Consider the following 15,367-nt stretch of genomic DNA (forward strand, 5'->3'; position numbering starts at 1 on the left):
TTTTTTTTTTTTTTTTTTTAAGGGCCGCACCTGAGGCATTTGGAAGTTCCCAGGCTCGGGGTTGAATCAGAGCTCAGAGTGGTAGCTGTCAGTCTATGCCACAGCCACAGCAACTCGGGATCCAAGCCACAACTGCGACCTACAACATAGCCCATGGCAGCGCCAGATCCTTTAACCCACTGAGCCTGAGCAAGGCCAGGGATCGAACCATGTCCTCATGGATACTAGTCAGGTTCATTACCACTGAGCCACAGTGGGAACTCCATGGGTTACTTTTTTACTTCCTGTAACATAAGAGCCTGAAGGAACTTTGTATATCCTCTAGTTCAACCTAGTTATTCCACTACCAGAAAGCTGGATCCTTAGGGAGGTGAGCCACCTCACCCACGGTTACAGAGCAGTTTAGAAGCAGACCTGGGCCTGGAACTTCCAATTCAGTTTGCTTTTCTCTTTTGCTTTTCTTTTAGAGGTGGTATTTTTCAAATGGAGAGGGGGAAAGAATGAAGAAATAGGAGGGGAAAGTTGTTCAGAGGAAATTAACTTTCTAATTCAACCCAGACACAATACAAGAACATGTGCCCCAATTTCATGCTGTGGGAACTGGCAGTGATGAAGCAATTTTGAGCAACAGTTTCTGAGAAAGTTATTTATACGGGTTTTCTAGGTGAAATAAATCCACATACATCACAATAGAAAAGCAGCCCTCATTTACTTCCTTCTTCCCTGCTACACACATGGAGAAAAATCAGCCTAGAACTTTTTTTGAAATTCATGGGATTGAAACTGACTATCTCGGAACGAGGAAAAGAATGATGAGAAATCAGCTCAAACGCAACAGCAGCATCTCAAACACGTTAATGATATTTTGTCATCCATACTCAGGCTAAAAGTCTTTTCTCTTCCTATACCCTTCCAAGCTCTCCTGAAAGAAACCAAGCTGTTTTACAAATAAAATTTACAGTGTGCCTGATTTCAAATCGGCCTTGGGGACAACCACCATTTACCTGTGTTCCCCAGCCACCTCTTTCCCTTTTTCAGCTGATTTTCTCATCGCCTGTCTCTCTCTCTCTCAAATTCATTGCCCATCTCCCATCAAAAGAACAGTAATGAAAAACAATGCAGAAAACAGCAGATGATAGGAATATATTAATTTCTCCTTCTCAATCTTGTATAATTGTTTCCTTTTATCTTATTACAACCCAATTTTGTGGTTGGAAGGACTGACTTCTACTCCAAGAAATAGCTCCCTGGACTCTCCAGATTCTTTTTTTTAAATTATGCTTCCTTTTCTCCCTCTCTCCCTCTCCCCCCACCCACCTTGCCACCCTCTCCCCTTCCCCCCCTCCATGTCCATGGCATGTGTAAGGTCTCAGACCAAGGATCAAAACCTGTGCCACAGCAGCAACCTGAGCTCAGCTGCAGTGACAGCACTGGGTCCTTAACTCACTGTGCCACAAGAGAACTCCCAACTCTTGAATACCATCTAGCATAGAGCCAAGTGGGACATATTTGCTGCCACGCATATCTTCATGCCATAGGTGGTCACACGTTCAATTTTCACTAACAATTTTTCCTTCAACTGATGAGCAACTCTTGCATTGGCTAAAGCATCTATTGAAAAATTTTAAACAAAAATCTCTCAAAGCACAGAAGTATATTAGAAGAGAGAAGATTTACTGATGTGTAAGGTGGAGACAAACACTCCCAAACAAGCAGGTTTAATAGCACGTCTGTCTGTATTAATAATGGATAGTGTAAATCAGTATGTAATTTTTTTTTTTTTTTGTCTTTCTGCCTTTTCTAGGGTTGCTCCCACAGCATATGGAGGTTCCCAGGCTAGGGGTCCAATCAGAGCTGCTTCTGCTGGCCTACGCCAGAGTCACAGCAATGCTGGATCCGAGCCACATCTGCAGCCTACACCACAGCTCCTGGCAACGCCGGATCCTTAACCCACTGAGCAAGGCCAGGGATCAAACCTGCAAACTCATGGTTCCTAGTCGGATTCGTTAACCACTGCATCATGATGGGAACTCCAGTATGTAAATTTTTTACACAGCCTATTTCTTATCTCCTGAGCTGGGCTGTAATGTTATTAGAGGCACATTCTATGTCCCGTTCTTACCATCCCTGGCACAGCATCCTACATGCACAATAATTACTCAATTAACATTTGCTAACTGGAGAACAGGTCTACGTTAGCACATTTTATGTGGGCTCCTGGAAACTATCCTTGCAAAAAACGTTTCGAAAAACAAAGCCATTTAAAAATGACTAATCCCCATTTGGATTTGGTTTCCACTTTGACCTGAATTAAGCACTACCATTGCACAACTCTCATTCTCAGCCAGAATGTGCTGAGACTGATGATTTCTGCACAGCCTTAAGGGGACCTCTAAGGGGACCTCGCCAAGAGGGCAATTCACATCGGTTTTGTCCTCGGCCATATCCCCAGCACCAGAACAGTGCCTGGCACACAGCAGCTGCGAACTAAACAGGTACTGGGTCAACGAGTGAGTTCCTAGAACGTCCCAAGGTAGCTGGAAATGAAGGCGCCGACTGGAGCCTGGGAGAGATGCAGCCTGTGGTTTGTCCACGATGCTGTTTGCTCAGCCAAAACCAATCTCGTTCCCCTCACTTTCCAGAGGCCTCGTCCACGTACCTTTCACAGTTATGACCCGTGGTGTAGTCCTGGCAGCTCGAGCATTCCCCTGTCACTGAGTCGCAGTCCTCCGCGTGGCCATTGCACTGGCAGGGCTGGCAACTTGGAAAGCCCCAGTACCCAGGTAAACACCGGTCACATTGCCTCGCATACACCCCCTGGAAACAGTGGCACTGGCCAGTGACGGGATCGCAGAAAGCATTGACAGATCCTTGCAGATGGCACTCACAGGCTGCAGAAGCAGGCAACCAAGCGACTGTGGTGAGAAACTCATTAAACTCAAACACACCCCCTATCCAGCCCAGGAGCCCCCTGCCCAGGGCAGCACGCTCCGGAGCCCCGGGAATCAATTGCTAGGGTGCAGCATGCCTTCTGAAGCTATGGAACCCAGGCTGGTATGAATCAGATAACCTGAATGAACATGTCACAGTTCTTCTCATCAACCTACGTTTGCATCCATTGGGGCCGAAGCCAAAGGTGCCAGGGGCACACCGGTCGCACTTTCTTCCAACCACGTTCGGCCGGCACTGGCACTGGCCTCCATTGGGGTCACAGACAGAACTCAGTGAGCCCTGAGGGTCGCATTCACAAGCTGCAAGGAGAGAGGTGAGAGCCTGTGACCCCGGGCAGCACCCCCAGCCCCCTGCAGCCTCCCCCCTACTTCCCACGCTCCTGGTTCCAGGAATGAGCACAGCTTGTCCCACCCAGGTCTGTGTAGGCTCTCCCATCCCTCTGCTGTGACCTCGGCTCAGTCAAAACTCCCCTTTCCCATTTAAAGCCCCATCCTCCCCCAGATGGGTGCAAGGGAAACAGCCTGGACCAGAAGTGACAGATGAAATCAGTTTCTCTAGAAGGGATGTCATTAAGGTTTTCTCTCTCCTTCAAAGCTCAACTCTCACAAGACTTTCAACACAAGCCCAGTGACCCTTGAAAGAGAAACAACATCAATTTCAGGTGTGGGTGGCTCCTTTGATTCCGTTCCAACTCCCGGCCCGGCGTATGCAAAGTCTCAGGGACCTCTCTCTGGTCCCCTGTACTCTGTGTATTTCTTGACAACAGTCCAATGTCAGCAGTGCTCTGTCACTAAAATACTCTTTTTTTTTTCTTTTTTTTTTTTAGGGAAAGCTTTATTATTTATTTATTTTGTCCTATTAGGGCCACACCCGCAGCATATGGAAGTTCTCAGGCTAGGGGTCAAATAGGAGCTACAGCTGCAGGCCTATGCCACAACCAGAGCATCACCAGATCCAAGCTGTGTCTGCGACCTACACCGCAACTCATGGCAATGCCAGATCTTTAACTCACTGAGTGGAGTCAGGGATCGAACCTGAGTCCTCATGGATTCTAGCTGGGTTGGCTACCACTGAGCCCCAACGGGAACTCCACTAATATACTCTTAATAAAATAAAGGCCAACTGTAGTTGAGACATGATTTCCTTTGTGCCAACTGCCTAACTCAGACCTGCAGGGCACACACCCGCCAAAGTACCTCGAGAGGCCAAGTGTACTTGTGGTTCTTGAGAAACAAAGGGCAGGAGCAGCAGTGGTCACACCTACCCAGGCCTGTCTGGTGTAACAGGGCGGAAATGCTAAAGATGATGTTTCGGCAAACGTCGGTCATTGGTGTCTTCACGACACTTCTACTGTTCTCCAGACATCGGTATCTCTGAAACATTTCCCAGGCACTGTTGGTGACCACCCCATCTCCTGAGCTGCCCACGGTGAAAATGTCCAGTGACTTACAGAACGGCATGAGAACAAGCTAGGAAGAAACCAGAAGAACACACTGTTCTTACAAGAGGTGTCCTCAGTTATCAATCAACACAAGTAAACACATAACACCCCCAAATGCTTCTTTGACTCTTGAAAAGAAAAAAAACGAAACAAAACAAGACTCATTGACTCCAGTGAAAACCTTCCCATTCATAAATATTCCTGCCAGAAAAAAAATTATTTAGCTATCCCAGACTTAGTTTGATGGTTTTTAAAATGTCATTGTTGGAGTTCCCGTCGTGGCACAGTGGTTAACAAATCCGACTAGGAACCATGAGGTTGAGGGTTCGATCCCTGGCCTCGCTCAGGTGGTTAAAGATCCGGCGATGCCATGAGCCATGGTGTGGGTCGCAGACACGGCTCGGATCTAGCACTGCTGTGGCTCTAGTGTAGACAGGCAGCTACAGCTCCGATTAGATCCCTAGCTTGGGAACCCATGTATGCCATGGGAGTGGCTCAAGAAAAGGCAAAAAGATAAAATAAATATATAAATAATAAAATAAAATAAAATGTCATTGTTAAGGTACTTCATGTTTTCATAAAGAATCAGCTTGAGTAGATCCCTGCCAGAGAGTGGAATTTTGTTGACATAAATAAGCAAAGTGGCCTCAGAGGCAGGAAAGAATGACTCTGCCTCATCTCTCAGCATTACCCTCCACAAAACTGTCTGGGGAAGCAGATGCATGCTTTTTGCCCAGCCCTCTACTTACAGAATCGATCAGCGTGTAGGGACTGTCCACACTGCTGTCGGAGGAAGTATACTGGGGCAGTTCTAACCGCACTGTGTAGTTCACACCCTTCTCGAAGCACACCGGGCGGGGGAGGACCACATACCTGCCCCAAAACAAAAGAGGAACTGTAACCACAAAGGTCCCCCCTTTAAGTACCCAACCAAAGCTCTAGGTAGATCATCCCAAAGGAAGGAAATCAGCAGTCCACGTTCAGCTCTGGCTCTGAAATGGTAACTGCCCAACACATGAGGCGAGCCACCAGGAAAGGAATGAATTTGCATGTTGGTTCCACTGAGCCACAAAGCACTGCCACACTGACCTGGAGCCAGGCGATAGGGACACAACCTGGTTGTCATCATCGGGAACAGTGTTTCCACACCGGCTGCTGGTTGGAATCTTCCCAGGTCGCTGCACCGTGATGACAGCTTTCTCCCAGTGGTCAGGGAGCTAGAGTGAAAAACAGATGATCAGAAGGACCTGCTGCTGCCTGCTTGTTTGTGAAGACCTCTCCAGATGCATCATTTGCCAAGTTTAAATGGGAAACACTCGCTGGAGTTTCCCTTCCTCTTTAGCATTTCTTCCGCTATTACCCCAGTTCTAGCCTGAACCCCTTTGCATCTGGACACTGAAACAGCCTCCCCACCATTCTCTCTGCCTCTCTCAATGTTCCTTTCCATCCATCTTAAAACACAGCTTATTATTATCTTTTATTGAAGTATAGTTGACTTACAATGTGTCAAGGGATTCTTTTTCAGATTTGTTTCCATTATAGGTTATTACAAGATATTGAGCATATATTTCCCAGTGCTATACAGTAGGTTCTTGTTTATCTATTTTATATATAGTAGTGTGTATCTGTGTACCCCAAATTCCCCATTTATCCCCCCAAATTGCCAATTTATCCCTCCCTCCACATTCTCCTTTGGTAACCATAAGTTTGTCTTCTACGTCTGTAAGTCTGTTTTATAAATAAGTTCACTTATTATATTTGAGATTCCATATATAAGTGATATCCTATCTTATTTGTCTTTGTCTGATTTAAAAACAAAAAACAACAAAAACAAGATAAAGATTAAAAAACCAAAAAAACCCCAAATACAACTTAGATGATAACAATCCCCTTGCCCCAAACCCTGTGAAAGCTCCTTGTTAATATAGAGTCCAAGTGCATTTACTGATCCCAGAATTTCTCCTAACGGCATCTGCAACCATACTCTTCACCTGGCTATGAAGGGTATACCCTTCACCTCCCGCTTTGGCTGCTCATGCTCTTTCTTCCTCTTGTGTCAAAATTCCATCTCTGTTTTAAGGCCTACAACTGACACTTTTAAAAAAAAAACTTTTTAAATTACTCAATGAATGTATTACATTTATATACAAGTGACTCTTTAGGAAACATTTCGGCAGCCCCTGACTCAGCTCTGCTGGTATGAACCTCTTATCTCCCAGCACGTTTATGGCTCTGCTGTGTCACTTCCCACATTTGACCCCTGACAGCAGGTAGAACATGTGTCCATCCATGGACAGTGTAGCCCATGGGAGCAAGGAGGGGACCTGGCATGTTCTTTTCACCACCTCAGTTCTCTGCAAGGCCAAGTGCCTGACAAGGAGATCATTAAATGTTTGTGAAACGAATTCAAGAGAAATGGACATTTCACTTCCACGAGGGATAGAGAAAATCAGAGAGGTTCCTCTCTTCCAGCATAGCCTCCACATTTCATGAAGACATCATGTCCCTTAGAAGAAAGACTTTGCCACCAATATCCCCTGCCTCCATGAGGCCACCGAGCAGTTACCTGTGGCTCATAGCGAATGAGGATGTCGTACTCCATGGAATACGGTATGTTATCAATGAAGAATTCCAAATACGCCCCTTCAGGCACTCGGACGAAACCCGCACCAGTCCAGGAGGGAATCCGGTCCTGGACATACTGCCGTTCCACAATGCTGACCCCCTGGGGACAAAGGGACAGGGGTATTGCTTTACTTGAAATGGAGTTCAATTCATGTAACAGTCAAAGAAGTTGCTTAACTCTGGTGGGATTATATGTAATACCTGGCATTAGTCATCCCCAAAACGAAGTCCTTCATTCCCTGTACTATGTGTGTGCAGCTTTACCCATCCAGGGGAGGAAGGAGCTATGTTCCCCTGCCCTCAAATCCGGCTTGGCCTTGTGACCAGTAAAATCTGAGAAAGCGATATTCTGGGACTTCTCAGCCCAGATATTAAGAGATCTGGCAATTTTTGTTTTCTCTGTCTTGGAAGCTAGATGCTATGTAAGAAATCTCACCATCCTGGAGTTCCCGTTGTGGCGCAGTGGTTAACGAATCTGACTGGGAACCATGATGTTGCGGGTTCGGTCCCTGCCCTTGCTCAGTGAGTTAACGATCCGGCGTTGCCGTGAGCTGTGCTATAGGTTGCAGACGTGGCTTGGATCCCGCGTTGCTGTGGCTCTGGCGTAGGCCGGTGGCTACAGCTCCGATTCGACCCCTAGCCTGGGAACCTCCATATGCCGTGGGAGCGGCCCAAGAAATAGCAAAAAGACCAAAAAAAAAAAAAACAAAAAAGAAATCTCACCATCCTGACTCCTCCATGCTGTGAGGAAGCTCAAGAAGCTGCTTGGAGAAAAGGGCCCAGCCAGCTTCCAGCTGCTTTAGCCATCCCAGCTGAAGTGCCAGACAAATATTTGAAGCCACTCCTAGGATGGTTTGTTACACAGCAATAGAAAACTGAAACACTATCCACTCTACTACACTAGCTTAGTCAATTTGGAGCATCAGTAGAGAGAAGAACTGAGGAAGAAAAACAATTGCCTCGCTTAAAAACACCAAAAGCCTTGTTAGTGGATGATCTAAAGTCTCTTTATGAACTATGCTTAGTTGTATTTATTTATTTATTTTGTCTTTTCTAGGGCCACACCCGCGGCATGTGGAGGTTCCCAGGCTAGGGGTCCAATCAGAGCTGCAGCCACCAGCCCACACCACAGCCACAGCAACATGGGATCTGAGCTGTGTCTGCAACCCACACCACAGCTCATGGCAAGACCGGATCCTTAACCCCATGAGCGAGACCAGGGATTGAACCCACCACCTCTTGATTCCTAGTTGGATTCGTTAACCACTGAGCCACCACGGGACCTCCTATGCATAGTTTTAAATATGACTGTTTTTAAGAAGGCACGGTCCTTATTTTGTGCTCACTGACAAGATGCTTCTTAAATGGTCTCTTTGCAAAATGTGCACATACCACTACTTTCCTCTCCCCACGCCCCCACCAAACTCTTGTACCCACTGGGCAAGCACCTCCCTACTTACAGGTCCAAAGTTGGCTTCTTCGGCTTCATAGATGTAGTGGTCCAAGGTGGTGAAGTAGAACCCGGATTCCACCTCGTTGCACTGACGTCCGATCATGTGGGGTCGGCACAGGCACTGGCCTGACTCTGCAGAGCAACTGGAGAGGAAGCAGAGCCTGGTCAGCTGCGCTCACCACATTCATACACGAACCCACTGGACACAGATCCATGCTTCCCATTCAACGGTACAGGGGGTGAAATATCCAGGTAAGTGAAATACCTAGATACAGTTATTTTAACTTCCTTCACAAAAGTACACGGAAAAAATACTGCCTGTGAATGAATCCCAAACTCCTGAGGGAAAAAGCTCTCTTTGATCTCATCTTTCAGCTTTATTTCCCTTGCTCTCTCTTTACCATGCTCCACCCATGCCATGTTGGGGTTTTCTGTAGATTCTACATATACCCTGCTTTGATATATTTTTCTTTTCTTTTTAGGGTTGCACCTATTGTATAGCACAGGGAACTATATTCAGTGTCTTGTAATAACCTCTAATTTAAAAGAACCTGAAAAAGAATATGTGTGTATAATGGAATCACTGTGCTGTATAACTGAAACACTGCAAATCAGCTACAACTCCAAAACAAAACAAAACAAAACAAAAAGAAAGAAAGAAAGAAAAGAAAAAAGAAAACAAAAGTGGAATTACAGGCATTCATTTTGACTTCATTAAAATCAAGGTATGGTTTAGAATTGCTATTTTAAACCCATTCTTTTTTTTTTTCTTTTTTCATCCCGAAGTTCATTTTCAACCAAGTACCTAAGGCAAGTTACAACTCACAGGAAGACAGAACACTCAGAGGTTTATTAAAAACACCCCCAAGCAGCTCTGTCATGGGCCAGCTGAGGTCTTCTTCCTGTAGGTCACGTAAATAATTTTTATCCTTCAGGGATAAGAATACTCAACATTGTGTAGCCAATTCCCAGAGGAGGAAAGCTTGTTTCCAATTAGGACCTATCCCTCTTATGACACAATCCACCAGCAAAAGCCACTGGCCATAATTCAGGCATCAGACATGACATCATATGGACAAAAGAAAAACCTTCTTGCCTCCCTAGCAGGCGTTGACTGAGGAAACCAATGTCCCAAAACACGAATCACCAAAGAAGAAAATATCCAGATTCTTCTCAAGCCATCCACCACCAGAGAACAAGCAAATGAAGGTGAGGGTGAAGACAGTGGGCAGACTCCTGACACGCTTTGACTCGCAGCACGATTCTCAAGAAGGAACAACCCGTGAGAACCTGATCGTGTAAATTCCCCTCCTGTCAGCCTAGCAGCCACACGCCAGTGTCCACACCCCTGAACTGCTGTCATAAAAGGCATGGGTCCCATTCAACTCTTAACTACCCTTTGGTGAACTCCTTCTTGGGGTTTTACCTGCTCCCATGTTGGCCTCGCCTATAGCTCTCAGTTCTTATTCAGAACCTTGCTCTGGCGGGACATTTCCAGGAATGGGACATTCCCATGACTGCCACATCTAATTCATCTTTTCCCAAATGGTTCATCACCTCACACACTGACTGATCTTCAGCTCTGCTATTTCTGTCAGATTTAAAAGGTAAGACATCATCTTCCCTTTCTTTTATCCTCAACATCCGTATCTTATTTCAAGATTTTTCTCAGCTCAGCTGTTTCTTCTCACTATTATGACCACTACCCTAGTCCTGTATGTCATCATCCCACACCTGCTACTCTAGCTACCCCCTAGCCTGACCTCTCCAGCTCCTCTCTCGCCCCTGCCGAGTCCATAGGTCTACACTGGCAAACCAACATTCCCAGAGTATTGCCTTCCTTGCATCACAAAAACCCACAATGGTTTCTTCTTCTATTAAGTCAAGGTGCCTCTGCCTGGTTTCCAGGAGCCCCCTGTGACCTGTCCTTTGAAAACAGCTGTTCCTTCTTCTTGTACCCACCTTGGCTTTAGCCTAGACCCACGCCTGTCGTACCCTTCCACAAATATTTACTGAGCAAACACTGGCCCCGACAGCTGTGCTTTCTGGTGTCAGTGTTCTCACATTTTAGTCCATCATCAGCTTTCTTCTGAACTGACCTTTACTTCCTTGTCAAGTCCCTGATTTCCAGCTCAGTGATACAGAGAAAGAATGATGGAAGAAAAAATAGTTCCTGCCCTAAAGAACTTCTGATCTAATTGGGGGCAGGATAAACAATAAAGCAATGACCAATGCAACAGACGAAAGTGCAGGAAGTGCCCACATGGAGCTAAGGGCAAAGAATTACGGGTGAGAGGCAGACACCGCCCCTCTGACTGAGGAGACAGTACTCTGAGATTGAGTGTGACATGCAGAACTGTAAGATAATAAACTTACATCTTTTTGAGCCACTGTGTCATGGCAATTTGTATGGATGAAGGCCAAGGTCATTTCTCAAAAACATAGAATTCTCATACATACAGAAATTAAGAACTATTGAAAGGAAAACTCTTTCATTTAAACAGTGATAAGCAGGAAAAATAGTGTACAATCTCAATTTTTTCCCCAGTACTAAGAAATTAATCAAAATAAAAATATCAAAGGATAAAAAGCACCATTCCTAAGGACTCCGACTCCGTTCAATGCCAATATATCCTCCACAGTTCTGATTACAAGTAAGAGTTGGGTTTCAGGAGTCCCCGTCATGGCTCAGTGGAAATGAATCTGACGAGCATCCATGAGGACACAGGTTCGATCCCTGGCCTCACTCAGTGGGTTAAGGATCCAGTGTCGCCATGAGCTGTGGTGTAGGTCGAAGATGCGACTCGGATCTGGCGTGGCTGTGGCTGTGGTGTGGACCAGCAGCTACAGCTCCAATTCCACCTCTAGCCTGGGAGCTTCCATATGCTGCAGGTGTGGTCCTAAAAAAAGCAAAAACAAACAGCTATAATGCAAAGCAGAATCCATGCTGGCAGAGATGCAGAAATAATATGTTGTCCCAGAAAGGAGGGTGGGGGACTTCAGTCCAGGAAGGAGAAGTCTTCACAAAAGTGGTGGGCTTCAAGCCAGCTATGAAAGTCCTAAATTTAACCGATAAAATCATTTCCAAGGATGCTGTAAAGTTGTTTCTATTTTTCGATGTTTTTAAACATTTGCCAGTGCTGTTTACTTAGCAACCATGCTTATTTATTCATGAAGGCGGGTTATCTGCTAGGCAAAACTTGATTAGCCTGGCTTAAGCCACATTATTTACATCAATTAGGTCTTCCTTGAAGATATTCCAAAGTCCAAAACGAATCTGATTCCCACCCATGAGGACGCAGGTTCGATCCCTGGCCTCGCTCAGTGGGTTAAGGATCTGGCGTTGCCATGAGCTGTGGTGTAGGTCGCAGACGCAGCTCGGATCCCGCATGGCTGTGGCTGTGGCATAGGCTAGTGGCTATAGCTCTGATTTGACCGCTAGCCTGGGAATTTCCATATGCCGCAAGTGCAGTCCTAAAAAAAGAAAAAAAAAAAAAAGATATTCCAAAGTCCAGATTAGCTGTCAACATAATAGACATGGATTACTATACTTTTCTTGTTCTACCAAAAGCCATTCGGCTCATTAAACAAAACATTTTATAACTTTTTCCACTTCATGATTTTATACTTCATCTGGTCCTGGCCAAAGTAACTAAGGAATGTTTGGGATAGATTTACAGACTGCCCATCCCAAGAAGTGCAGGTCACATTTTCAGATGGTAAAAATCTTTGGTTTCTCAAACTCTTACTCAATTTTCTCACATTTTTACTCAATCAATGTTCACACGACATGTGTCTAAAGTAAAGCAAAGTAATACTGTTGGGTGGAAGATATTTATGAATGTCTGCAACAAATCGATCATTGAATAAGTATGACCCCGAGTGCCTGCTCTGCACCAAGCATTCTGGTAGCATCAAAGCTTTAAAAGACAAGGTCCTATCACCCCTTTGGGACTCTGCAAGTCCCTATAGGGGAAAACCCCCCTTGAAAAGGATCACTGCAAAACACTGCAGAATCGCAAGACCAGAGGCATCCTAAAGTTTGTTTTTTCCCCGTCAGCGATCCCCCAAAATCAGGCATGCCAACCATCATGCTACAAAGATCCAATTACTTGCTTTTAAAATCCTCATGAAAACAGTGGGCTCCACAAACCCTCTTGATGAGGATATTCTGGTTTTTATACATTTTTGCAGGAGAGACGAAGGGCAGGCCAGGGGTTGTGTGGGGGTGGATTTAGAAACAGGAAGCATGTGTGGGAGAGAGAGACAGAAAGGCAGCCTGAGTAACAGAAACCATTTAGGGTAAAGGGAACATAGGACATTCCTCCATTTATGATGTAATTTGGAGAATTACGTATGCTGCCTTCCTCTCATCAAGAAGGATTTTCGGAGTGGTGACAGCTCTGAATTGAGGAATCCCTTGCTCAAGGGATCAGCATGTGCTCTGGGAGTCACAAAGGAAAAGTCAGACAAGTGATTTCTTAAGCCGAGAGCAGTTTGTCTCTCTTCCTGCTTTTAGGGAATGAGCCTCGCTTCCTCCCCTCTGGAGGTTTTCTAAGAACAGGAATTGAGCCTGGCGTTTCAGAGGCTCCAGGCTGCCCTGAGTTAACTGCATGATGTGGAAGAGAACAAATCTGAATGCAGATGCCAGACAGAACATGTTCTTTGCTGCCTAAAATCGCATCCCTTCTCAAGCAGACTCCTGAGCTGCTGGGAAACCTTCTGGTGAGGGAGTCAGTTTTTGGGTCCATGAAGCTTGCTCAATGGATTCAGCATGCTCTCCCGGGACAATTCAGGACCACAAGGAAACATCTGCCTATTCTCCCAACAGTCACTTACACTATTTTTACCAGATGTTCTGAATCAGATCCAGTAACAAATAGAGGCTCCAATTCTCTCTAACGCAAAGGCCATTAATCAAACTCCCACAAATGTCACATCTTGCCAAAAGCTGTATTTTGACCATTGGGAGAGAGTGTCATGTCTCATCTCGTCAAGGAATACCAACATATTTAAGTAACTAAAATTAGTATAGGCTGTTTTCATTAATGTACTTGGAAGTTGCATAAAGAAGAAGAAAAGGAGAAGATTCTTTGCACAAATCCAAAGGGGACTCCATTTTGTGTCTTCAAGCTTGGTGAAAAATGCAATGTTTGACGGTACCAGCTGCTGGAGGGGATGGGAGAAAAGGTACTTTACAGCCAGTTGGGAGGAAAATAGACCAGCACCATCTGTCTGGAGCACAGTCTGGCATCCTCCAGGAAAAGAGAAAATGCACATGTACTTGGACGCAGAGGCTCCATCACCAGGAACTCAATCTATAGACCGATCTACAAATATTCAAGATACTTCTACAAAGAAATTCACTGCAGCATTTTTAAAAAGCAAGGGGAAAAAAGAAATAAATAAAGGATGGCATTCTCGCATGATAGGAAAAAAAGAGGTAGATGAATAGATGAACACATGCTGAGGTGAAAAAAGATCTCTTGATAAAAAAAGCAAGATGCAGAGTAGTGTTCATACACAGATTACTTTGACTTATAGGAAATGTCCGGGAGTTCCCGTTGTGGTGCAGTGGTTAACGAATCTGACTGGGAACCATGAGGTTGCGGGTTCGATCCCTGGCCTTGCTCAGGGGGTTAAGGATCCGGCGTTGCCGTGAACTGTGGTGTAGGTTGCAGATGTGGCTTGGATCCCATGTTGCTGTGGCTCTGGCGTAGGCCGGCAGCTGTAGCTTCAATTAGACCCTAGCCTGGGAAACTCCATGTGCTGCGGGAACGGCCCAAAAAATGGCAAAAAGACCAAAAAAAAAGAAAAGAAAAGAAAAATGTCCATAGAACTAAGTAGGAAATCATGGACCATTTTTATTTTATTTTATTTTATTTTATTTTTTTAAATAAAACCTAACATGTTATTTAAAAAGAAATGAGAGGAAAAAAGGTGCTATTTTTAACAGATATTCTGAGCACTATTATTTTTCTTTTCTTTTAATTATCACTACTATTATTTTTGTCTTCTGCGGGCTGCACCCTTGGCATATGGAAGTTTCTAGGCTAGGGGTCTAATTGGAGCTGTTGCCGCCGGCCTATGCCATGGTCACAGCAATGTCAGTTCTGAGCCACATCTGCAACTTACACCATAGCTCGCAGCAATGCCAGATCCTTAACCCACTGAGAGAGGCCAGGGATCGAACCTGTGTCCTGATAGATTCTAATTGGGTTCATTACTGCTGAGCCACAGTGGGAACTCCCATAAACGCTATCATTAATTTCTAGAGAGATACTAGAAATTGTTAACAGTGGCACTTCAAGGGAGTGCAGCTCAGGGAAAAAAGGCAGGACACCTTCCTGAACCATTTGAATGTTTTAAAAAACCATGGGCGTACATTGTTCCCATAATTTAAAACATATTGAAAAGTAAATACAAAACAAGTAACACAGATAAAAACCAAGAAACATAAACAGACTGGAGAAGGCTTCAAAGCTAACCTGGGGAATGATTAAATCTTTGCAAACCTGCACAGCACAGGTAAAAATGACTGTCAGGCATCAAAGCAAAGGTGAATGCACTCTGCCTGTCTTCTTAAGAGTCGTTCAATGTCTCCCTTGTCACAGAGGTCACTGAGTGTGAGAGTGTCAGCGCAGCTCCACTCACCTATTGTTTAAGGCTCCCCCAAGGTCACAGTCACAAGGTCGACATCCATCCAGATCGTTGCTTAAGCCCCAGTGCTCTGGCTGCAGAACAAAAGATTCAACATCTAAAGGGGGGGTTCCTGAATTACACAATAGATTCAGCAAGAAGCAAGTTATGGCGTGTTTGGGATGTTCCAGCAAACGTTCACTGGCATCATGTAAGCAGAAAGCCCACAAAAGGCTTGAGTATGAGTATTCCGGAAT

The 15,367-nt window shown here is 45.1% G+C and overlaps 1 protein-coding gene across 1 annotated transcript in view; it reads right to left on the minus strand.

The window, feature by feature from the left end:
- Positions 1-15,367, minus strand: part of LAMB1 (laminin subunit beta 1) — a 77,123-nt gene that overhangs the window by 33,829 nt on the left and 27,927 nt on the right. The window contains 8 exon segments of the mRNA XM_003130269.5: positions 2,660-2,891; positions 3,108-3,251; positions 4,217-4,421; positions 5,143-5,266; positions 5,483-5,610; positions 6,960-7,118; positions 8,479-8,614; positions 15,126-15,205. Of these exon segments, the coding sequence (XP_003130317.3) occupies positions 2,660-2,891; positions 3,108-3,251; positions 4,217-4,421; positions 5,143-5,266; positions 5,483-5,610; positions 6,960-7,118; positions 8,479-8,614; positions 15,126-15,205 (1,208 nt within the window).

Source organism: Sus scrofa, chromosome 9 (assembly GCF_000003025.6).
Source record: "Sus scrofa isolate TJ Tabasco breed Duroc chromosome 9, Sscrofa11.1, whole genome shotgun sequence".
NCBI classification, from domain to species: domain Eukaryota; kingdom Metazoa; phylum Chordata; class Mammalia; order Artiodactyla; family Suidae; genus Sus; species Sus scrofa.